General features: G+C 44.5%; 1 protein-coding gene and 1 long non-coding RNA gene across 10 annotated transcripts in view; one reads left to right on the top strand and one right to left on the bottom strand.

The window, feature by feature from the left end:
- LOC143819744 (TBC1 domain family member 1-like) overlaps positions 1-23,345 on the top strand; it is a 105,919-nt gene that overhangs the window by 10,018 nt on the left and 72,556 nt on the right. The window contains exon 1 of one of the 9 annotated variants that reach the window (XM_077301672.1): positions 21,071-21,343. The exons of the other annotated variants lie outside the window; for them this stretch is intronic. Coding sequence (XP_077157787.1) covers positions 21,314-21,343 — 30 coding nt within the window. The 5' untranslated portion in view covers positions 21,071-21,313. Of the gene's footprint in view, positions 1-21,070; positions 21,344-23,345 lie in introns of those variants that run through there. 9 annotated transcript variants of the gene reach the window in all.
- On the bottom strand, positions 6,924-15,372 carry LOC143819746 (uncharacterized). The gene is made up of 3 exons (XR_013225073.1): positions 15,233-15,372; positions 10,191-10,493; positions 6,924-6,957 (listed from the first exon to the last, which is right to left on the bottom strand). It is a non-coding gene; the product is annotated as an uncharacterized LOC143819746 (long non-coding RNA).

Below are 23,345 nucleotides of genomic sequence, written 5' to 3' on the forward strand. Positions count from 1 at the left end.
TTCCCCCAGTCTTTGATCTCTGAAGTGCCATTGAACTGCTCTTCTTTGATAGTTAGTTCCCAAAGTGTGCAGAGGAAGTGTCTTTGGAGACAATAAAGATTGACAGGAGCTGATGGAACAAAAGGCTTACGTGCAGATAACAGTAACTTTGCTGTAATTTGTAAGGCAGATTCTGGCTTTCATTTGGCCCTCTTATACTAGCAGGTATGCACATAACACATATCCTCTATAGGAGAGTTTCTTATCATGAAGCTAGTTGCAATCTGCCAGCAATCTGGAATTGTAAGCTTTTCATAAGGGATTTATGTTTCAAAGCAAGCTCATATATTTGAGATTTTCTTCACTGAATTCTGAATCTCTTGTTCTGCCCAGTTTTAGCTGTTATTTCAAGCAACCATGAGGACCAGGAACTAATGCTCGTATGGAATTCAACCCAATTTAGGAGAGGAGGCCTAAAAGTCTAGTAATAATTAGTCCAATTATTATTATCATCTAGGTTCTGTGAGCTAGTTCTGTACAGAAGTAACAAATGCCATTAAACTCTTGGTGGGCAAGAATTAGCATTTCCAAAAATCTTGCAATCTAACAAACAGATGCATGAAACAATGAGTGTGGGAACAGTGTTTCAGAAAGTAATAAATAAAATGAGAAATATGAGTCCTTGCCCCAGCAATTCTATGTTGATGATCTTTTGGCAGCCGATTTCACCAAGGATGTCAAAAATGAGGTGTCTTCATTTGAGTAGGGTAACATCCTGGTGGTTTGCTTCTTTCTTCCAGTTGCTTTTGAGTGCAGCTTTCACTTCACTTTCTAAACTGTCAGGTTCTTCTTCAGAAGGTCTGTTGTCTAGGGAAGCAGTAATCCTTTCATCTCCTCTGTAAAATTCTTTTGTTCTGTTCAGTTAATGAATTTCCATGTTGATCTTTAGCATGCCTAACCGTTCTTTAAATTTCCTTGATTTGTTAGATTTTGTGGAACAGATGTCTTGTTCTTCCTCTTCTGTGGTTTTTTTAACATTGGTTATTGTCTGTGCCAGTTGCTGAGACATTGCACCTAGGCTTATTCCATTGCTGTTACGTTTACTTTTGCAATTTCTTACACGAATAATGTCATGTTGCTCTTAAACTGGGCAAAGATTCTAATAGCTGGAAATTAAGCACTGTATTGGCTGTGTGTTTTGCTATTAAAGGATCTCAGCACTGGCTGTGTGCTAAAAACTCTTTCCTGAGAATAAGCTCCTTTGAATCAACATGAAGAGATATCTCAGCAGACCTGCTTTGAATTTGGGCTGATCCTGCGTTGAGCAGGGGGTTGGACTAGATGGCCTGTATGGCCCTTTCCAACTCTATGATTCTCTGATTCTATGAATTAGTCTCTAAGGGACTTGTGGTGCAGTCCCCAGCAGACTTATTCTAGTCTAAACCCACTGAACTTGGAGTAACTTTGCATAGGACTGCACTGTTTGTATTAGGGACATCAGCCCCCAGGTAGGACTTGGGAATCTCCTGGAATTTCAGCTTACTTTCAGACTACAGAGATCAGTTCCACTGGAGAAAATGGATGCTTTGGAGGGGGCTTTGTACCCCCACTGAGGTCCCTATCCTCCCCACCCTAAATCTCCATGAGTCTCCCAGCCTGGAGTCTCCCCCTTCCATCTCCAGCTATTGGCCAGGGCTGACAGGGCTACCCTAGTTGGAACATGACTGATTTGGTTTCTCTTAGGTTTTACAGTGAAAAGTTGCTGTATTTCTTTCAGGCAGAAGAAGAAATATTACTGTTATCCAGATTTAAGTGAAATAATGTTTTTTTATTGGTGAAATGATGGTTTTATTATTTTACAGCCTTTTGTGCTGGGGCTTACTGTGCATTTTTATTGGAAGCATAACCAGGAAGCGCTGTGTTTAAACATATGCTTGTAAATCCCAGGGTAATTTAACAGTGCCCTTCTAAACAGAGTTGTACCTTTCTGAGCCCGTTGATGTCAATAGACTTAGACGGTTGTAACTCTACTTAGGAATGCACTGTCAGTGTGTACCCCCTTTTCATCATATCACCATATCAGTTTTTATCCATGGATGTGTGCTCCAGTTCCCTACAAACATGTCAGGCCAGTGAATTGGTCAGGCTACAAAAGGTATTGCAAAAACCCAGTGAACTCCAGGTTTCATTTCGTGACAGAGGATTATTGTGTAATTTAGTTTTGATATTTGACACCAAGCCTGAGATGTTTATTAAATATCCCTGCATTAAAGCAACTCAGTCAGGCTCCTCAGTTGTCCTGTTCAGTTGCTCTGTTCTTATTGTTTATAGTCAGTTTATTATTCTTTATTTAATTGTATAGTCATAAACCAAAGTACAGAAACATAAGAGACTAGAGGCAAAGCCCAGGGCACCCAGGGAAGCACCGGGTACTAGAAGGCACGCCTGGATTGTGGCCTTTGTGGGTGCTGACCACATGGCAGAAGTATAAATCATGGTTTGGACATTCTCCTCCCCTAATTCCCACTTGATTTTAAGATTCACTGTGGTGAAGTGGTTAAAGAGTGGCAGACTCTAATTTCAAGAGCTGGATTTGACGCCTCCTCCATGTCCAGCCAGCTGGGTTGCCAACCTCCAGAGGAGCCGAGAAAAAGAATCAATAATTGGCTGTGAAATAAAGTCCATTTATTTTGAATAAATAGACTTTATTACACAGCCAATTATCAATTTGTTCTCTGCTTCTGCTTTGTCAGATTGACAGGTTTCTGTTTCTGAACCTCATGGGGAGACCCGGAGATCTTCAGGAATTACAACTGGTCTCCAGGTAGCTCTCCCATGGAGAAAGCAAGTGCATTTGAGTGTGAGCCTGCCCCCCCCCCCCCCCGGATGCAAAGAGTGCAAGAAAAAGCACTCAGCCAGCAGTTGCTAATCTGCTTTGCCCCCCCCCCCCATGTCCAGGAGGCCAGGGCAACTTACTGGCAGCAGGGCATGCTCTGAGGCTACCTCCTCTTCCATCCAGCAAACTTCTGAAATTGGCAAAAAGTTGGAGGTGGAGAGCTGACTACTTTCAAAGCTTTTGTTGTCTTGGAAGGGTAAAACTCTGTTTAGGATTGTTCTGTAAATTATTCATTCATTCATTCATTCATTCATTCATTCATTCATTCATTCATTCATTCATTCATTCATTCATTCCGCCCTCCCCTGAGGCTCAGGGCAGTTCACATAAAACATAGAAACGATACACAGAACTTAGTTTTCATAAAGATTTTCATGCAACATAAATAATAAGAACATTAAACTGTAACATAGGTGCAAACTACAACAATATGAACAGGTCCAGAGCAGAACACATGGGTGGATGTTTTAGGAGGGAGGGAGCAGGGGCCCTGTAGATGTTGCTGGTCGCTCGGTATCAAACAAATGCCTGGGGGAAGAGCTCCCTTTTGCAGGCCCTGCGGATCTGTTTTAGCAAGAATGCTAATAGAAAGAAGGACATGTGAGTAATAAACTCACTATCTATGCATTTTTACCCCATCCTCCTATATGTTGTGCGCTTGGAACAGACAGAAAAAGAGAACATGTGGCCGGACATTGCCCAGTGAGCTTTAAGGCTGAATGAGGATTGAATTCAAGACTTTTCCCAGTCTAGGGACTTTTCCACATGAGTTTCTCCAGTGGTCCTGGCCCCACACTGCTTTGGTTTATCCTCGGGGGGAGGGGGGTGTTCCATTTCTTTTGAGACCACTTTACCCTGATCTTTTTATGGAAGCTGATTTTGAATTGCCTTTCCCCCTCAGGTTTAGTGTTTCTGTTGGTTTTTTTGTGCCACCCACTTCCACACACCTGCACTTCACTTTTCGATAATTGGACTGTCATCATCAGCCCACTCCCCCCCTCCCCAATCACCCTGAAGATGAGCAGATTCATTTTTGTTCTTCTGGAATGATAGGCCAAGCAGTTCCTCTGAATCCCCAGTTTTTATTTTAAAAACAAAGAGTTTATCCTCTCTCTTGTGGAAATACAATAAAATCAGAGTCCAGTAGCACCTTTAATACCAACAAAGTTTTATTCAAGGTGTGAGCTTTTGAGGACAATCACTCTTCCTCAGACTATGAACTACCATCATGACAGTGGGAATATAAAGCAAAAGTTAATCCTGTTACATTAGTGACTGTGTTTGGGGACACAGTTTACTAATGTAACAGGATTAACTTTTGCTTATATATTCCTACTGTCATGATGGTCAGTTCTTAGTCTGACGAAGAGGGCTTGCACTCGAAAGCTCATGCCTTGAATAAATCTTTGTTGGTCTTAAAGGTGCTGCTGGACTCTGATTTTATTGTGCTACTTCAGACCAACACGGCTACTCAATTGAAATTATCCTGGTGGAGATATGCGTTTTTGTTGTACCTCCAGGACCTGGGGATGGCCAAGAACGAGCCAGAGACTTAAAAAAAAAAAAAGGAGCTATGATATTGATAAATCCTCTGGGTTTAGGCAGCGGTTCCTGAGTTCGGAAGAGGATCCCGGTACCCCCAAGCAGAGTCTGACATTGTCAGATGAGAGGCAACAGCTTTCAAATTAAGCAGAAAATAGTTTGGCCCCTTCATCCTCCGTGCAGTGATATGTGTCGTGGGAAGTGATATCATAGCTGCTTGGCCTGCCCCCTGTTGGTCTGTTGCCCTTCTTTCTTCGTACTTCCTGCCATTTCCCTTATTTGCACGGCAATCTGCAGTGCATGTGGCCTGTGTCATCTACGAATCTAGATTTTTTGGACACTTGAATAGATTATTGGATACTACATGCATAGGCTCCTCTTCAAAAATTAAAGTCAGTGTCATTCCCCCCCACTACTCACATCTTTGGAACGTCTGTGTAGGGCTCTAGCTGCTGAGCATTTGAGGTTAAGTGACCTGGTATGCAGGCCATAAGCTGCACTGTTTGGGAGAGCTCACTTGGGAAATGGGAGCTGAGGAATGGAAAACCCCCCCCCCCTTCATGGTCATATGTTTGGAGTAAGATGATGGCTCAGAGCTTACCAAAAATGGTATTTAATCGCTGCAGGCTTTCATCCTTCAACCACTGGTATTTCCTGTTGCTGAACAATGACACGGGGTTTAGAGAGCTATAATATTAAGTAAACACTTAAATCAGAGACTTTTGATGCAATCTCAGAAAACTACCCAGGACTGTATAGTGCTGCTCTTGGAAAGCATTAGGATTGCTCAGAGCAGGGTGAAATAAAATAATTTTACCGCATTATGTTTTGCCCACCAACTCTTCCTTGCCCTTCACACAATTCAAGATTTCTAAGGACAAAGTTAGCCAGTGTGGTGTTGCGGTTTAGAGGGTCAAATATCTGGAAGACTCAGGTTCAGATCCCCACTCCTTGCCATGGAAGCTCTCTGAGTGGTCTTGGGCCAGTATCTCACACTCAGCATAACCTACCTCAAAGAGGTGTTGTGAGGATAAAAAGGAGGCAAGGAGAAGGATGTAAGCTGTTTTGAGCCTCCATTGGGAAGAAAGCTGGGGTATAAATGAAGTGATGCATTCTGCTTTTGGGACTATATGTTTAGGTTCAGGGGGTTGGCAGGTTACAGTGGATGAGCGATAGGATTGTGAGTGTCCTACAAAGTGCAGGGGGTTGGTCTAGATGACCCAGGTACCTTCCAACTCTATGATTCTATGATATCTCAGCAGATGTGGCCCTTTCTTAACTTTTTTACCATTGAGAAACCCCTGAAACATTCTTCAGGCTTTGAGAAACCCCAGAAGCGGCATGATCATGCAGAATATGGTTGGGAAGCAGAGCTGTGTGCATGGCCATCCAAAGCACCTCCCTTTCCCTCCCCCTTCAGGCCCATCATTGGCCATTTTGGGAGGGATGTGGGTGGGTTGACATGACCATATTCGGTCATATCCCCCAATAAATGTTTCCCAATTTTTAAAATATATATAAACATTATTTAACTCCCACCCATTCATGAAGCCCTCCATCAGGAAACCCCAGAATTTCACAAAACCTCGGTTGGGAAAGCCTGCCCAAAATGGTTTTTTAGATCATCTCTTCCCTTCCGTCCACCTTTATGCTGTGATATCTTATGAAGCCACTATGTGGCGCTGCAACATGCAGTAATCCGGCTTTCACAAGGAACACAGTGAGGTTTGGTGTTTTTAATGTAACTTGAAAAGTATTCTAAGAAATTATAATTTAGGATTTCACTGTATTTAACTGCATGTTTCTCCCAAATGCACTCTGCACAAACACCTTGAAAGGGTGATGTCCATTGCATTCCCCTCTTTAAAATATATTACTGGATGTTGATCCTTTATTTATTTGTTTGTTTATTTATTTGGATTTTTATACCACCCATTCTTTGCGGCTCTGGGTGGTTTATGATGAAGCCGTGCGGTATCTATTGACAGTCTTTATTGTAGTTTTGAAGAGAATGTTCCCCATAGGAGATGTTAATTTTTGGAAATTTATAGGTCCTAAATTTGTACTAGTGGAATTGGTCTATCTTCTAGCCCACGTATTGTGCTTAAGATAGTGCAAGGACCCCCAGATGCATTTTTTCCAGTTTTTCTTATTACTAGCTGCAAAAACTAGCTGCTTTGGATAGGAAGAGAAATCGCATCCAACTCCCACACTAGGAGCCAACTTAATAAAGATCAGAGATTCTCTTGATAATGGCAAGACTCTCCCATGAGTTCTAAAGGGTCAGGAGTATTTCTCATGACCTAGTTTCCCTTTATCTTTGATATGGGTAGTAACTCTGAGAAATGACTGAACAAGACCAGAATAATAGCAGCCTGTCAGTAAATGCTGACGAGGACTCATCTGGAAAGCAAAATTATAAATCTGCTAGGCTAACTACATTTAATGACATTTTAATATAGTTCACTGTTTCTTCAGTAGCCCATGTTTACCAGGGAAACACGTTTCTGGGTTTGTCCTTTGCAATGAGATAACATCTGCTATAAAAAAAAATACAAATTAGGTTAAGTTTGTAACAGTGGCCATGCAGGTCTCCTCAGGTTCAGTGCCCGAGACTTGCTATCAAACTACTGTTGTGTTTCCCGCAGAGTTCTTGTGGTTATAATTAATGCATAACCTGGGTCATTATCACAATACAGTTTTAAATGCTATTGAAATGTATTAGCTCACTATACTGGGTAATTTGTTTTGTGCAGATAGACATAAACTTTTGCACAATTTCATTGAGAGTGTTAAAAAGGATTCTTTTTGGCACTTCAGAGACAACCTATTGAAGCTTCTGTGAGGGCTAGCTATTATGGGTTGTGATTTGGATAAGGATTCGTAAATTTGCTTCTCTACAAAATGAGTTGGCTGTGAATAAAAGTGTCTCTCAGTTTTAGGTACCTTTCTGTAACATGGGTCAAACATCATTGTAAACTCGGTAGACTTCCGGCTGCCCACTGGGGGGCGCTACCAGCAGCAGGTGTGCAGTGCCAAGCCGAGGGGGAGCCCCAGCCATGGCGGCTGCCGGAGAGCACCAAAGGTGAGCCAGCAGCAGAGTGGCAGGGCAGCCCCCGAGGCAGCAGCCGGGGAGGAGGATGAGGAGGAGTCGCAGCCCGGTACCGACTGATCCATGGACCGCTACCAGTCTCCGGACCGGGGGTTGGGGACCACTGCCTTAGAGAACAGTTTGTATCCCATTTACAATGGATCATGCTTTTGCTCTCCTCTGCAAGTCCAAGAGGCGTGGTGTATATAAACAAACAAATTCCCATTTTTGTTCCTGACTGTCTGTGAACCTAGTGGGTCCTGGAGATTGCCTGTAATCACTGCTGACCTCCATATGGCCCATTATGCACGGGCCATAATGCCCGTGCTGGCGATGGCAGTGTTTTGGGGAGAATCCCCGATAATGCTCACTGCCGCTGCCAGTGTGGGCGCCTCCTGGCCCAGGGCTACGGAAGGCCCGCGTTAAGCAAACGCGGGAACTTCTGCAGCTTCCTGGGTACGCCGGGGGCCGGCAGGGGCTGAGTCGGGCTGGCGCTGTGCGTAATCACAAGCGCCGGGTCTTTCGGCCCGCCCTGCCCCGCCCTGTTGTGTCCCTGAAGGCACACCTCACGCCCCTGTGGAGCCATGGAGCTGGCAGGGGTGACCTCCTGTCCCCACCAGGAGGGGGCCTACCCCTACTCCCCCGCCAGCCCCTCCCCACCTCCCCCCACCGCTGTGCTTACCTCGCCGGAAGCGATCTGGCCCTCCTGGCCCCGGCGTAAAGCACACACGTTCCCCATCCCCGTGCGTACACGGGAAATGGCGAGGCATTGTGCCCCGCCGCAACGGCACGGCGGAAGTGCGGGGTAGCTTCTGCCGTGCATAAGGGTCATTGACAGATCAGTGCCCCTGGCTGCTTTGGAAGGTGGACTCTATAAGGTTGTACCTTTCTGAGTTCCTCTCCTTCCCCGCTTCTGCAGCTCCCCCCCCCCCCAATCTCCAGGGATTTTCCGGCCTGGAGCTGGCAATCCTAAGGCATTCAGCTTACATGGTTGCAGGGACAAGGTTTTTTGCATGCCTGCATGTTCCTCAGTCTTGTGCTAACTGAGACATAACTGTTTTCTGGAAACAAGTCAGATTAAGGAGAGCATGCATAATATCCTGGGACGGATATGTTACGTCTTTGGATTTACGGGCATATGTAGGCTTCTCTCAGGCTGCCTTCCCAAGCCCAAGGAAATGGAATAACATTTGTCTGCAAGGTAGTGCTAACAACGGAATTAGAAGGGCGAGAGCCCTTTAAAATAGGGAGTTATCTCAGCTGCTCTTGCCACTGACCTCCAGGCATGTGTTCGGACTCACATTGCAGATTGGCATGGGGCACTCTAGCTTCTAAATAGTTAAGATGACAAGATAGGCCAGAAGAGCTCTTGTCAGCCCAGTGCTAAATGCTTTCTGATTTTATTATGATTTGAATTCCCCCTAAACCTTGAAAATGTGCTTTTCCCCTAGGAAGTATGTCAGGATTGATCCTGTATCCCACCTTGATCAACTGCCCTCTCATGCCATAGGAAATTTCACTCGCAGTTTGAGAGTTTCAACTGTGCAAGAAATGAGACACTTTCCTAAAACTTGTAAAGATTGTGGAGGAAAATAATTCCCGAAGCCAAACAGTTCATATTCAAGTATTTCAGTTTTACTAGTTACAGCATTTATGCCCTTCCTTTCTGCCCTTATCAGAGCCCCCAGGGTGGCTAACAATTTAAAACATACATAATGAAAATCACATTAAAACCCATTAAAATCGACCCCCCCCACTCCGAAACACACGTAATTAAAACAAACTAAAGAATTAAAATATGTAGCAAGACGGCAATTGAAATGTTAGTCAGGAATTACTGAGGGAATGTCAGTGAAACAAAAAAAAATCTTTATCCAGTGGTGGAACAGAAGACAGCAACGGAAAACTAATCTCCTTGGGGAGAGAAGATCTGAGCTTTCGTGCCATGACTGAGTAGTAGGGTTATCACACCCATCAGACCAGCCGGTGGGGGATGAGGGTGAACTTATTGGGTGCAGGAAGTGAAGAAGCAGAAATAAACTTGATTTATCTATAAAATCAGAGTCCAGTAGCTGATTTTATTGTGCTACTTCAGACCAACACGGCTACTCATTTGAACCTTGATTTACCAGTGTCACATGAAAGTGGTGTCGGGGATGACACTCTGGTTTGTGGGCAAGACCTCTATGGTAGAATTAACCTTCTAGCATAGAGTTTTGCTCAAAAAACAGTGTCACCTCCTATGTCACCAACCTGCCTGCATCACTTCCAGGCATGGTGCATTTATTTCTGGCTTCTTTCCATGGGGGGGGGGGGGAATTCACCTGGCTTCCTGATAGCCCTAAGTGGGAAATGAGCTCCAAACCAGGGGATTCCTCCTTCTGCACCTGCGGACTGGTAACCTCACCAAGAGGACCCCCTTACCTTTATACTATAAATTCAGTTAATGTACTATTCCCGGGTTCTTTTCACCACAGTGTATTTTTTAAGCATCTTCTGAGCTTCCAGGTTTAATGTTACGTTTGCTTGTAACCTAAAATTGACCAGCTAAATTATATTTCTATATTGCTTTTTAAACACTCAGCTATGATGGGTAATGCCATTTATGCATTTTAAAACATGTAGTTTTTCATCTTTGATGCTAAAATAAATGATTTAAAGCACAATCTGGTGCATACTTACTTTAAAGAGCCACTGGATTCAGTGAGCCCTAAGTGATGGATAGGATTTCATTTTCAAGTTGATACTTTTAATTTAAAATGGAGGTGCAGGTAAAACAGGGCATGCAGTCCATAGTATGAAGAACTTCAGATCATCCATCATTTTTATTTCCCTGCTGATTACTAAAAATTGCTCCAGCTTGCCTCTGCCAGTACAAACACCGCCAGTATCTTCATGGGTGTCCAGTTGAAATCCAACTCTGAGACATTTCCAAAAGTCATGCCAGGAAGTCAGAACCTCTTCAGGTTGGCTTTGCAAAAATAGCTGCAATAGATATTGTAAAATAGCCATACATTTAGAGTTAATGTATAGAGGAAGACTTCTCACTTTAATCACATAATGGATTTTTAATTGAGGCACCAGGGGGGGAAAGTACTTTTCATGGATTTTGTTTTAACGGGGTTTTTTTCCCCCTCAGCAATGTCTCTTGTACACATCAGCAGTTCATGGAAGGCTTATAGCAAAATAAACTGCAGAAAATTGCTGTTCCTTAGTATAGCGATCCCCAACCTGTGGGCTGCGGACCACATGTGGTCCTTCGACTAATTGGAGGTGGGCTCCGAAGGACGCCTTCTCCCCCCCCCCCCGCGGCCCTTTACTTCATCCCCCCCAGCCTTTTACAACATACTTCATTGTTGTGCCGTGTCTGTATCTTATTTTGAAGGGATGTTTAAACATTACCATAGCGATCAGAGAGCATTAGGACAGTGGCTGAGAGTAAAGGAGTAAACTACCCCCCCTCAGTAAAAGGCGTTGAGTGGTCCCCAGTGATAAAAAGGTTGGGGACCACTGCCTTAGTAGATATAGTAATGATTTAATCATGCACAGTGGCTTGCACCTCCAGGAATACTACAGTGTCATTTAGTAGTTATTAAAATTCAGAGGTATGGAAGGAATGAGGCTCCAGATTAAGAGGAGATAAAACTTTAGAGTTAGACATATGGTGCAAAAAAACAGACATGTCACAATAACAATTGATGGTGAAGAGATCAAATGTGTTCAAGAATTCATTTTTCTTGGATCTCAGATTGATGAGAAGGGCTATTGCAGAATGCAAATAAAACGTCAAATTGCTCTGGGTCGCTCAGCAATGATGAGCTTCAACCAAACATATTTCCAGGAACCACTTATGGTTGTGAAAGTTGAATGATGAAAAAATCAGACAAGAGAAGAATAGATTCATCTGAACTCTGGTGTTGGAGAAGGCTTCTGCGGGTTCCATGGACGGCAAAAGTCATAAACAGGGAAAAATCCTACAGTGCATAAAGCCTGATCTATCACTGGTAGGCAAAATCACAAAACTCTGACTCACTCAATTTGGCCATATCATGCAATCCAACTCAATGGAGAAAGCAATTATGCCAGGATTGGTCGATGGAAAAAGGAAACCAAACTGACGAAGAACAAATGTTAGATATTATCAAAATGGACAACAGCCAGAACATTACACAACTAAAAGAAGGTGCAAGATTGAAAATCGTGGTGGCAGTTGTACCATAGGATCACCAAGAGTTGGACTCAACTTAATGGCTAACACCATCATCAGCAGAATTCTCAGACCCAGCTTAGTACTACCTGGACTATGTGGAAGAAGACATTACAGTTGAACAGGTAGAAATCTGACATAAGTTTGAGAAGCAGTGTGGTGTTGTGGGTAGAGAGCTGGATTAGGACCTGGGAGACTGTTTGGATTCCCATCCTGCCATGGAAGCTTGCTGGAGGATTTTGGACCAGTCACATACTCTTATAGGGACAAGTTTTTGCAGCTAGTCTTTCCCTAACCACAAAAGCAGAGGGCTTTCAAATTCCTGACAAACCACAATGCATGGCTGGTCCGTTACATTCACCTTTATAGTTCACCATCGGGCCAAACGCTCATGATTGTAATAAAGTGTCCCATTTATTGTCCTCTTGTATTATGTTACATTGGATGTGGCAAATAAAACATCTGATACACAGACTTTTTTTTTAAATACAACCTTTGCTCAAACTTAAACATCTGGCTGAAATATTCAGAACTGTATAAAAAGAAAACAAACTGGTTCTGAACTGTGGAACATCAAAAAAAAAAAATCAAAGCCTGTAATGGCATCATAAAAATGAATTAAAATAATTTCCAACAAGGTAAATAGGGTTAAGCCGTATTATAAGAGTAAAAAGAAAAGGAAAGCTTTATATATAAAATAAGCTACAGCTGCTGAACTTAGAGAGTCTTCACCACCCAGCAGGTAGTAAGCAAGTGACTCATAAGAGTGCCAAGAGTTTGTTGTCAGTAACGGAGTAAGATCTCCCTCATGAGTGATCCAGTATATAGAACAAGAGAGGAGAACATGAGTTGTCGACTCAACTGAATTAGCTTGACAGGACCAGAGTCGTTTTTTGCCAGGAATATGACTATATCTACCTCTTGCTAACTGTGGAACATCATTGGGAAGGAATCTCATCACCAGAATATCTTGTGATCCTACATTGATTGTTTATACTTTTGCTGCCCCAAAAGCAAAATGTTTACAGTACTGGAGCAGGCAGGTTTAGACACTTGAGTGAATATACTCGCCGGGATGTGGTAACAGGTGGAGGAAGGTGTGATTTTTGATCTGAGTGCCGTGGTATAAAACTTGGTTTTCTTTGCTTGCATTTGAAGAAAGGCTGAACACACGGCATTTTTATTGCTTTAGTTTGTTTTCCTGGCTAAAGTTCATAGAGAGGGCTGGAGAGCGATGCGGAGAAGAAAGTGTGTCCTTTTAAAGTCCCGTGATGAGTTTGCTGTAGCTGGTGGTTCCTGTATAAACCTTTGTAGGGTTATCACCTGGGTCATAGAAGAAGAAGACGAAGAAGAAGAATTGGTTCTTATATGCTGCTTTTCTCTACCTGAAGGAGGCTCAAAGCGGCTTACAATTGCCTTCCTTTTCCTCTCCCCACAACAGACACCCTGTGAGGTGGGTGAGGCTGAGAGAGCCCTGATATCACTGCTCCTCTATAGCTAGAGACTCCAGCCATAGATATAAATCAATTTATGATGGGGACACATGGAAATCTGAATTATGGTTCATCTCTATGCGACAGATACCAGTTCCCCTGGAGAAAATCTGTTCTGGAGAGCGGACTCCATAGCATTATACTCCAGTGATGCCCCTCCCAGGCCCAAATTCCCTCCTTTCCCAGCCCCAAAATCTCCAGGAATTTCCCAGCTCAGAGCTGGCAACCATATCTGCTTGGTTTGCCAGTTTGGTGTAGTGGTTAGGAGTGCAGACTTCTAATCTGGCATGCTAGGTTTGATTCTGCACTCCCCCACATGCAACCGGCTGGGTGACCTTGGGCTCGCCATGGCACTGATAAAACTGTTCTGACCGGGCAGTGATATCAGGCTCTCTCAGCCTCACCTCCCTCACAGGGTGTCTGTTGTGGGAAGAGGAATGGGAAGGTGAATGTAAGCCGCTTTGAGCCTCCTTCGGGTAGGGAAAAGCGGCATATAAGAACCAACTCTTCTTCTTCTTTTAAATGCTTTGTTTATAAATGAAAGTGCAAATAAATGGTTGAACTGTTATGGCTGCTTTTGCAGTATGCTCATAAGGAGCTCCTGAGGAAGCCGCATTTGTCAGAAGAAAAATCTGAAAAGGAAAAGTTGGCCACAGTGACACAAACCAGTGCACATTCTCATCAGGCTGGATGTTTTAAGAACCAACAAAAATAGGGGAGGGGAGAGAACTCCCAAGAACTTTTTTCTCCTTTTAAATCCAGGGCAGGAGAACCTGAAAGTTTGCATGCTGTTTTGTATCATTTTGGTTGGTCTCAATAATGGATATCGCAAGGATTTTGCTGCTGCTGTAGAAAACAACTGGCTGAATTCCGGATTAAGCATAAGGTTTTGGTAATCACCTTTATGGCTATACACTGTTTGGGCCCAGTGTACTTGAGATACCGCCTCCCTGCCTATACCCCCAAAAGAGCCTTATGCTCAACCACCTCCAACTGGCTGCAGATCCCTGGCCCCAAAGAAGCACGTCAGACCTCAACAAGGGCCAGAGCCTTCTCGGTCCTGGCCCCCACCTGGTGGAAGGAGCTCCCTGAGGAGATCAGAGCCCTGCCTGAACTTCCACAGTTCCGCAGGGCCTGCAGAAGGGAGTTCCTCCACCAGGCATTCTCTTGAGGCCGAACGACTTGGGAGATCTGCTGGTTCCCCCCTCAGACTCCCTGCCATGACTGAACAATTTGACTTCCCCAGCATTGTTGTTGTTCATGTTGTGTTGTAATTGCTTCTGTTAGATTGTGATGTTATATTGAAAATTGTTATAGATTGTTATAATGTTCCATGTAAATTTATGCAGTGTTCTATGTAAACCACCCAGTGCTACAAAGAATGGGCAGTATAAAAATCCAAGTAAATAAATAAATAAAATTAATAAAAATTCCACTAGTCGGACAGAATCTGGGTGGCCGATTCCAAAGTGAGTATGATATCGGACAGACCTCAGCAGTATCTCGTGTGTCCAGCAGCCAAAACTGTGGAGTGTTTTAGACCATTAATTTAAAAATAAGATGCTTGAGAGAAGAGGGCCAGCAGCCATGTTCCTTGCCACCCAAACAATAAATAAATGCAGGGGTTTCCTTAGATGGTTAATACACTTGGTGAACTCTCTGTCAGGAACAAGGTAAATATTTCTCAGTTTCTTGTTCTGGTACTTCTGCATTCCCATATGAGTTACTGCCCACATGCAGGCCTGGCATGGAGAGATTCTAAAGCTCAGAAATTCTAGAATTTGTTCCTTTGTCCTTCCTCCATACTGCCTTCTCCTCCATAAGAAGGAGGGGGTGGAGTGCTCTTCCCTCAGTTTTTTCTCTGCTACCATAGAGAGAAGTTCTCCTCAGAGCTCCACGTAGGAAAATTGTGGCCATCGGGGCAGCCTCCTGCTTTCAGCAGACCAAACGTGACAAGATAATTCAGGGCAGCTGGCTCCAAACAACATGACTGAAACCTCTCTTTCAAAAAAAACCCCGCCTACCTTGTGGGGCCAAAATCCCCTTTACGGACTACCATTGTCAGTTCTGACAGATCCAGGGCAGTTTCAGAGCCCTGGGCTCCGAGCACGATGCCAAAAAGGGTCTGATCTTCTATTACCTCTGGCATCTGATTTTAAGGAAGGTTGTCGCTGCTGTGACACAGACCATGGAGTCACAGAGCTGCTCCCATGGCAACGGCACCGACAGAAATAGGCTAGTGGACACCTGTAAAGGTAAGAATTTCCATTCCAAAGGGATGGATGTTTTCCTTTGCTTTGTTAGCTTTTGCTTGCCTGCCCATGCTGGTTTATCGCAAAGTCCTAGCTTGTAAAAACTTGTTTTCAACACTTTCCTGAAATCTTGCACAATGCACAACACACACGGTACCATTCTGCATTTTATAGTTTTTGGAAAGCACATCCTTTAATTTTCCGTTTGTTTAAAATGGATATACAATATTCTTGGAAGCAGAGTTGCCTCTCCTTTCACAAGCTGCAATAAACATTAAAAAGTTGTTCTATTTTTAGTATGTCTGTGCCGCAGCAGTTTTGGAAGGGTGAGTGGGGAGGGAATATAGAACATCACCAAATGCATGGAAAAACATTAAGAGGGAATAAATGAAACAATTTGATGTTTGCATACCCTCAGAATGTCTCCTTGGCCAAACTCGTTTGTGAAGGATATTGCACAGGATTTCAGGAGTTCTTGGCATGGGTCTCCCAAATGGATTTTCTTTCTTGATGTAGGTCAGGGGTAGTCAAACTGCAGTCCTCCAGATGTCCATGGACTACAATTCCCAGGAGCCCCTGCCAGCATTTGCTGGCAGGGGCTCCTGGGAATTGTAGTCCATGGACATCTGGAGAACCGCAGTTTGACTACCCCTGATGGAGGCCCACATGGTCCTTATACATCGGATTCAGATTGCATGTCGGATTGGCGACTGTGCTAAATAGGGAGGGAAGGACCAGGTATTGCTCAAACAGGACTGGGACTGCTGGATCCAGGTGCAGGACTGTGGCAAGGGGCGTCAACCCTTTTTCACTCAAGCCCTTTTTCCAAACCTGAAATGTTCTCACAAATAAATCTGCATAATTGTCCTGTGCTATCAAATAAGAATTAGGGCATCAAGTATTTATCCTATCTTCTTTTGTTAAGTAAAATGCTTGGGAACTGCCAACATAACACAGTGTTTGGCTTGCCCTTGCTCATGTCAGGTTTATTCTGCAGCCAAGGGTCACAAATAAAGTTGTACCAGAGAGATTTTATTTATTCATTTTTCAATGTTTTCAGTCTTATGGGTGCAGCTCCATTGCCCAGATTGTAGAATGCTACTTAAAATACAGTGGTGACTAGTTGTTTTTTTAAAGGTGAAGCAATTCATAGAATCATAGAGTTGGAAGGGACCTCCTGGGTCATCTAGTCCAAGGCACTGCACTATGCAGGACACTCACATCCCTATTGCTCATCTACTGTAACCTGCCACCCCCTTGAACCTTCACAGAATCAGCCTCTCCGTCAGATGGCTATCTATCCTCTGTTTAAAAATTTCCAAAGCTGATATATTGCTGCTTCTCCTATTAGAAAGGCAGGGTGGTGTAGCAGTTCGTCATTAGTGGTTTGGATTCAGATCTAGGAGAACCAGGTTCAAATCCCCACTCTGCCCAGAAGCTCATCGTGTGACCTTGGGGCAGTCGCACGTGCTCAGCTCACAGGGTTGTTGTGAGGATAAAATGGATGAGAGGAGAATAATGTAAGCCACTTCAGGTCCCATTGGGGAAGAAGGCAGGATGTACAATGAAGTAACTAAATAAATAGTTCTAGAACTAGATACATATCTAGTGCCTGGTTGTTTCAAGTCAAGATGTGAAATGCTACTCCTGCCCCCCTACCATTGACTCTAGACTCCAAGGACATCTCCTTCCTTACTGGCCTGGCTTCTGTATTTTCTGGAGCAGCCTAGTGCCCAGAAATGAACCATTGAATCCCTTTTGCCATGAAGAGAAGTAGCAGGCAGTGTTTCACTTGATTGATCTCTGGATTAGGCTGTTATTAAATGTATAGTAGCAGTGCTAGCAAGAACCCTAGAGCCAGAAGATGCTGGTATAGGCTCTGGAGGTACAGGTAGAAACTAAAGTTATCAGCCAGTTCTTTGGCGATAGGCTATCTCTCTCCTCCTTAAATCATGTTTTCAGCTACCTTAGGAGTTTGTCATCTCTATTAACTGTATAACAGATTTCACGCCCCTGAGTTACGTGAAATTCCGCCTACACAACCACCTTTCTGTTGCCTCCACTTACTCTTTTGCCAATGTCTTGTTTCTCAGTCTGTTGCATCTATGCCTACCTCTACTCAGTCATCTACTTTTTTATCCCTGACTTCCCTCTATTTGAAGACCCCTTGCAATTTTCCAGTCCTGAATGATTACACGTTCTTCCTGTCCCTATGTATGAAATTTCTCAACCATACTAACAAACTCCTGGGCCCTCACAATGAGTGGACCACATTTGCTGCTGAAAATTTCAGCCCATGAATGTTCTATGACCTCACACCATCTCAGCCAATCAGAGTTGGAAGTTTTTTCTGCTACAAATGCAACACTACACAGAAAACTTGCTATGCTTGAGATTTGATTACACATGCACACAATTTTTTTGTAGAAATGTGTGGAGAGGAGATAACTCTTCCTGTGCGATTTTTCCAATGCCGTGTCCCACCACTATCTCATTTCAATTGTAGATCTTTGTGTTAATAACTTCTGAAATTGCTTTCATTTTCTTGACATGCACCTTCCGTTTATCGCTTGCAGTTATGTACATCCAGTCTACGAAATGTAAAAGACTACAATGGGGAAAGTAGGAGTGGCATGCATTCTTAAAACTGCTATATAGCCGCTTCTGTGATGGCTGTCTCCCTAAAAAGCCAAAGGATCCCACATCATGTCATTGATGGTAGCTTCACAAGTGCAGACTCTTCAGGTTCTGCTGTCTCTTCTGAGATTTTGCTAAAAGCTCATTAATAGGAGTGGCTAACCTTGTGCAGGTATGTGTGAATTGCGTTCACAAAGGGAACATAGGATTTGTGTCTAACTAAAGTTGTTGTTATTTTCATTTATAGCATGGTAAAAAAGTATGATAAAAACTGTCTGGGCAATCAGTAAGTAGATTACAAGATATGTTAGCAGCATTTATATCTAATAAACATGATCTGTTTGTGCAACACATGGTATTGCATTAACGCCATTTAGCCTGGAAGACAGCCCAATTGGAGACGAGGGCCATCTTCCAGGCTAAATTGTGCTGGGAAAAAAAGTTGAATTGATCGTTTCTCCAGCAGTAATGCTGGGTCTAGTATAATGCCAGGCCCTTCACTAGGTCAGCAAGGATCAGCTGAAACCCTATCGAAAGCATGAAGCACAAGGTCATTTAAGACTCCCCAGCCAACATCACTTCTGTCTCGTCTGGGTTCACGTTCAATTTGTTCACATTTAGCCATTTAACCACAGCAGTTGGACAGTATCTCGGGGCTTCTGGAACATCATTTGAGATTTGGATAGAGAGACATAGAGCTGGACGTCTTCCACATATTGATGGCATCCAGCTCCAAAGCTATGAATTATTTCTCCTAAATGGCTTGAGTAGCGTGGGATGGCATGGGGGATAGAATGGTGCTCTGTGTTACCCCACAGGACAACTCCTAATCTGAAGCAGGTACCAGGGATGTTCCTTGGACTGGTTGAAATTGTTCCTCACAGACTGGACTCAAAGAGTTGCCCCTGGAGAGCGCTTGTCTTGAAGAATGCCATTCGGAACAATTCTGTTTTATAGCAGCCTGAAATCCTGTCACTATCTGAAGAAGCGTGCGTGCACATGGAAGCTTCTATGCAGAATTAAACTTTGTTGGTCTTAAAGGACTCTGTTGCTTCAGACCAATATAGCTACCCATCTGAATCCGGTCACTATAGTTAGGATGCCAACCTCCAGGTGGGGCCTGAACTCCTGCTATAACAGCTGATCTCTGGACAACAAGAGCCAGCTCGGTGTAGTAGTAAAGAGCACTGACTTCTAATCTGGTGAGCCGTGTTTGATTCCGCGCTCCCCCACATGCAGCCAACTGGGTGACCTTGGGCTCGCCACAGCACTGATAAAGCTGTTCTGACCGAGCAGTGATATCAGGGCTCTCTTGGGCTCACCTACCTCACAGGGTATCCGTTGTGGGGAGAGGAAAGTGAAGGCGACTGTAAGCCGCTTTGAGACTCCTTCGGGTAGAGAAAAGCGTCATATAAGAACCAACTCTTAATATCAGGACTCTCTCAACCTCACCTACTTCACAGGGTGTCTGTTGTGGGGAGAGGAAAGGGGATGACCGTAAGCCGCTTTGAGACTCCTCCGGGTAGAGAAAAGCGGCATATAAGAACCAACTCTTCCTCTTCCCCTGGAGAAAATGGCTGCTTTGGAGGGTGGCCTCTAGTCTATGGCATTGTACCGAGCAGAGATCTAGCACAACCTCCAGGTGGTGGCTGGAGACCTCCTGGGATTATGGCGGAATTCTAGGTGACAAAGATGGTTGCTGGAGAAAATGGTCGCTTTGGAAGGTGGACCTTATAGCACGATACCCCAGTAAAGCCCATCCCCAAACCTCATTCTTCTTGGGCTTGAACCCTGAGCTGACTACCCTAAATCTTCTTGCAGTGCTGCTTATAATGAGGCTTTGTGTGCTTTGAAAAAAGTTTGGTTCTGCTAGATGGAGAGAAAATGCTTAGACTTATATTACTCAGCCCCCAGGGGTAGTCAAACTGCGGCCCTCCAGATGTCCATGGACTACAATTCCCAGCGAATGCTGGCAGGGGCTCCTGGGAATTGTAGTCCATGGACATTTGGAGGGCCACAGTTTGACTACCCCTGCCCTAGACGTCCTTTGAACCTTCTCCTACATGCCTTTTCTTAGCACAGTTGTGATGTGATTTTGAGAAGTTCAACAGTTAACTGTGTTGTTTTTAGGTTGTCCTTTTGTTAATTTGGGAGGCGGATATGCCATCTGGAGTGTGTGTGTGTGTGTGTGGGGGGGGGGGATGTGCAAATCGCTGTTTCATAGAGGTGAAATGCTGATCCCGGGGCGGAAACCTCTCTATTGCTGAAGGTAAAGAGCATGTTTTGACAAGTCCGACGCTCTCTTTACTTTTACCCAGAAGTTATGTGTATTTGGGAGAGGGAGCCGTTTGCAGCTCGCACTGCCCAACAAGGAATGATTCAAGCCTGCTTGGGGGAGGGGGGTGGTGGTGGTGGGGAGAGGATAAGTATCTGAAGGGCTGACCTCCAACGCTCCAAATTAATTCTAGATCCTTCCAAAGCATGTATAAACCAAAAACCACTTCATTGTTTATGTTGGTTTAAAACAACGCGCACACTTTTCATGCCTCTGTGCCATCCTCCCCTGACGCTTTTAAGAGCGAGCCACCCCCCCCCCCCCCAAAAAAAAAAAGTTTCATTGCAACTTTGGGTTTTGCAACGTTTTGGGTTTTTTAAAAAAATATATTAATATTTTCCGTGAGCAGTGAAATTATTTATCCGAATGCTTGGAAGGCGTCCAGAAAGCCACATTGAACCTTCAGCGTAGCGCAGATGAATGCTCCCATTTATGCACGAGCCGCCAGGAGAGGTTCAGGATCCCACCCAGCCAGGCGGCCAAGCCGTTCAGCTCCCTTCCGCCACTTCTACAGAGCCGCACTTTGTTGGGGCTTCAGGAGTCCCATCCCCACCCACCCCAGCCACCCACCCAGCCAGCGGCCCGGAAAGCGGGCGGAGTCTCCTTTTGAAAGCAGCCTATGGAAGATGCCTCTCTCCGCGCGGGGCCGCCCGCGCCTTCTGCCCATTGAAAGGCTGCGCCGGACGCCGGGATGGGGCGCGGGGCGGCCGGGCCGCTGACCTCATCCTAGTCGCTCGCGGAGCGCTGGAGGCGAGCGCGCCCCCTTGGCCGCATGCGGGAAGGGGCGCTTTGCCGGCCCCGCCGCGCCCGGCAGCTGTGAGACGGGTTCGCCTGGCGAGAGAGCAGAGAAAGGCGCTGGGATTGCCGCCGCCGCCGCGAAGATGTCCCCATTGTTCAGCTGGGTGGCCAAGGTGAGCGGGCGCCGCAGGAACTCGCGTTTTCGGACCCCAGGGGCGCGGGGCTGGTTGGCACCGCCCGGGCAGTTCGCTCGTGGATGCGTCGCCAACCGTTCTTGTTTGCGAGGGGCTTTCAACCGCGCCTCGCCGTGTTGGAGGCAGAAAGGGAAGGGGGCACCTTTGTAAGAGTTGGAGTCTCTGAAACCATGGACCCATGTGGCTCTCCAGACGTTCAGGGACTACAGTTACCATGAGCCCCTGCTGCTGGCAGGGTCCTGGGAAGCCACCGTTTGGCCACCCCTGATAGAGGCAGTCCTTAGGCAGAGATTGCTTCTTCTATCTTTTCCAGGGGTCTTGCCAGCAGCTGCTATTGAAATGGATGGTTGGTGGGATGCAGGGGGGCATTGGATAGCAAGAATGGGAGGTATAAAAATCCATATAAATAAATAAATATGTCAGTGCCCACCTCCCTGACTTGTTTTAGTTTGTTGTTTGAAATGGATCAACTTGAAATTGACACCAGCGAATCCCAAATACTTTTCAGTCCAATGAGTATATCTTTGGATAAAATCGAGAATCTGTGATAGAAATCAATACGGTTTACATTTATTCGTCTGAAAGACGATTTGGAGTTTTATTGTGGATTGATGCTTTACATAGAGTGAGGAAGGATATGCATATTTTAAGGAATAAAGAAAACTCCCCAGAAAAAAATGTATTGGTCTCTATCTTGTTTAAGTCCCTGTCCATAATAATTTTACTGGATAGAATATTATCTCCATTTTGCTTTCCAAAGCTGGGGTTGTATGTATAGAGCTCATACTTGCTAATTTCCTTGCATGCCTACAAAATTAATGCTACTCGTTATGAATTGTTATCCATTTCTCTCGCATTGCATGTTATAGCTTACTCCTTTCCAGTAAGTGGCTACATGCTTATGCTTATATTGTTCACTGTTGGGTCTAGTATATCCTGTTCTTTATTCTTTACTCACATTTCCTTTCTTGGGTGGAACTGAAAACTCCAGTCCTTGCTGCTGTTCTGCTAACCAAACAACAGCCATCCGCAGGATCAAACATCTACAAGAGAGTCCTAAGCAGAGTTACACAGAACGATACAACTATGTTTTAAGATTGTAGTGTTATCAGTTCAGTCCTTTCTGTCTGTCCTCAGACCTTACTCAGAATGCTGTGGCTGCCTTGGAGAAGACAGGAGTGGTCCTAAGTCTAAACATAGTCTTAAAATTAAGTCTTGCCAGACTTCTGTTAGGTAGCTCAATACATTTGGGGGGGGGGCGGGGAATGACATGCATTAGTTGGGGTTAGTGGATTGAGTTGGCTGCAGGGCAAATCAGAATTGTCAGAATTCACACTGGGAGCATTGTAACGGGAGTGTGCATAACTTTAGATGCATCTTTTGTCCTTAGGATGACCCATTTTGCAAAAAGGGAAATGAAGTTTAAGGACAGGACTTGGGCCAGATGACTTGTGAGTCAGTACCAAATCAGAAATCAGTTTCCCTATACCCAGGCCCTAACACTGGGCCAGACTGTCATGGCAGCTAAAGCTGCTTGCTATTTTAATATATATTGCAGGTATTGCACAAAGCTTCTAAATTTTCTCGATCAGCATCTTTTAACCATTGTTTTCATTCAAATGCTGGTCTTCATTTGAGACTTGTTAGTTTTCTTTTTGGTGGTTGATGGTTTGAAAAGGTTGCATGGTGTCAAATCCCCCCTAAATATTTTATAAAATTCCTTCATGAAATCTGCTTGCATGAGTAATGTATATAATGTTTTAAAATGTATATCCCAGTTTTATTTCCAATGGGTATCCACCCAGGTTGGTGTATGACATTGTTGTCCCCCCTCCCCTTTACCCTCACAACAGCATCATGGGTGGAGTGTGGTGTTCAGATCTGGGTCTCCGAGATCCTATCCTGCTACTCCAACCCAGTCTTTCTCTTTTACAATTCAGAAACACCTGAAGCATTCTTAAGGCTTCAGGAAACCCCAGGA

Source organism: Paroedura picta, chromosome 10 (assembly GCF_049243985.1).
Source record: "Paroedura picta isolate Pp20150507F chromosome 10, Ppicta_v3.0, whole genome shotgun sequence".
Classification (NCBI taxonomy): domain Eukaryota; kingdom Metazoa; phylum Chordata; class Lepidosauria; order Squamata; family Gekkonidae; genus Paroedura; species Paroedura picta.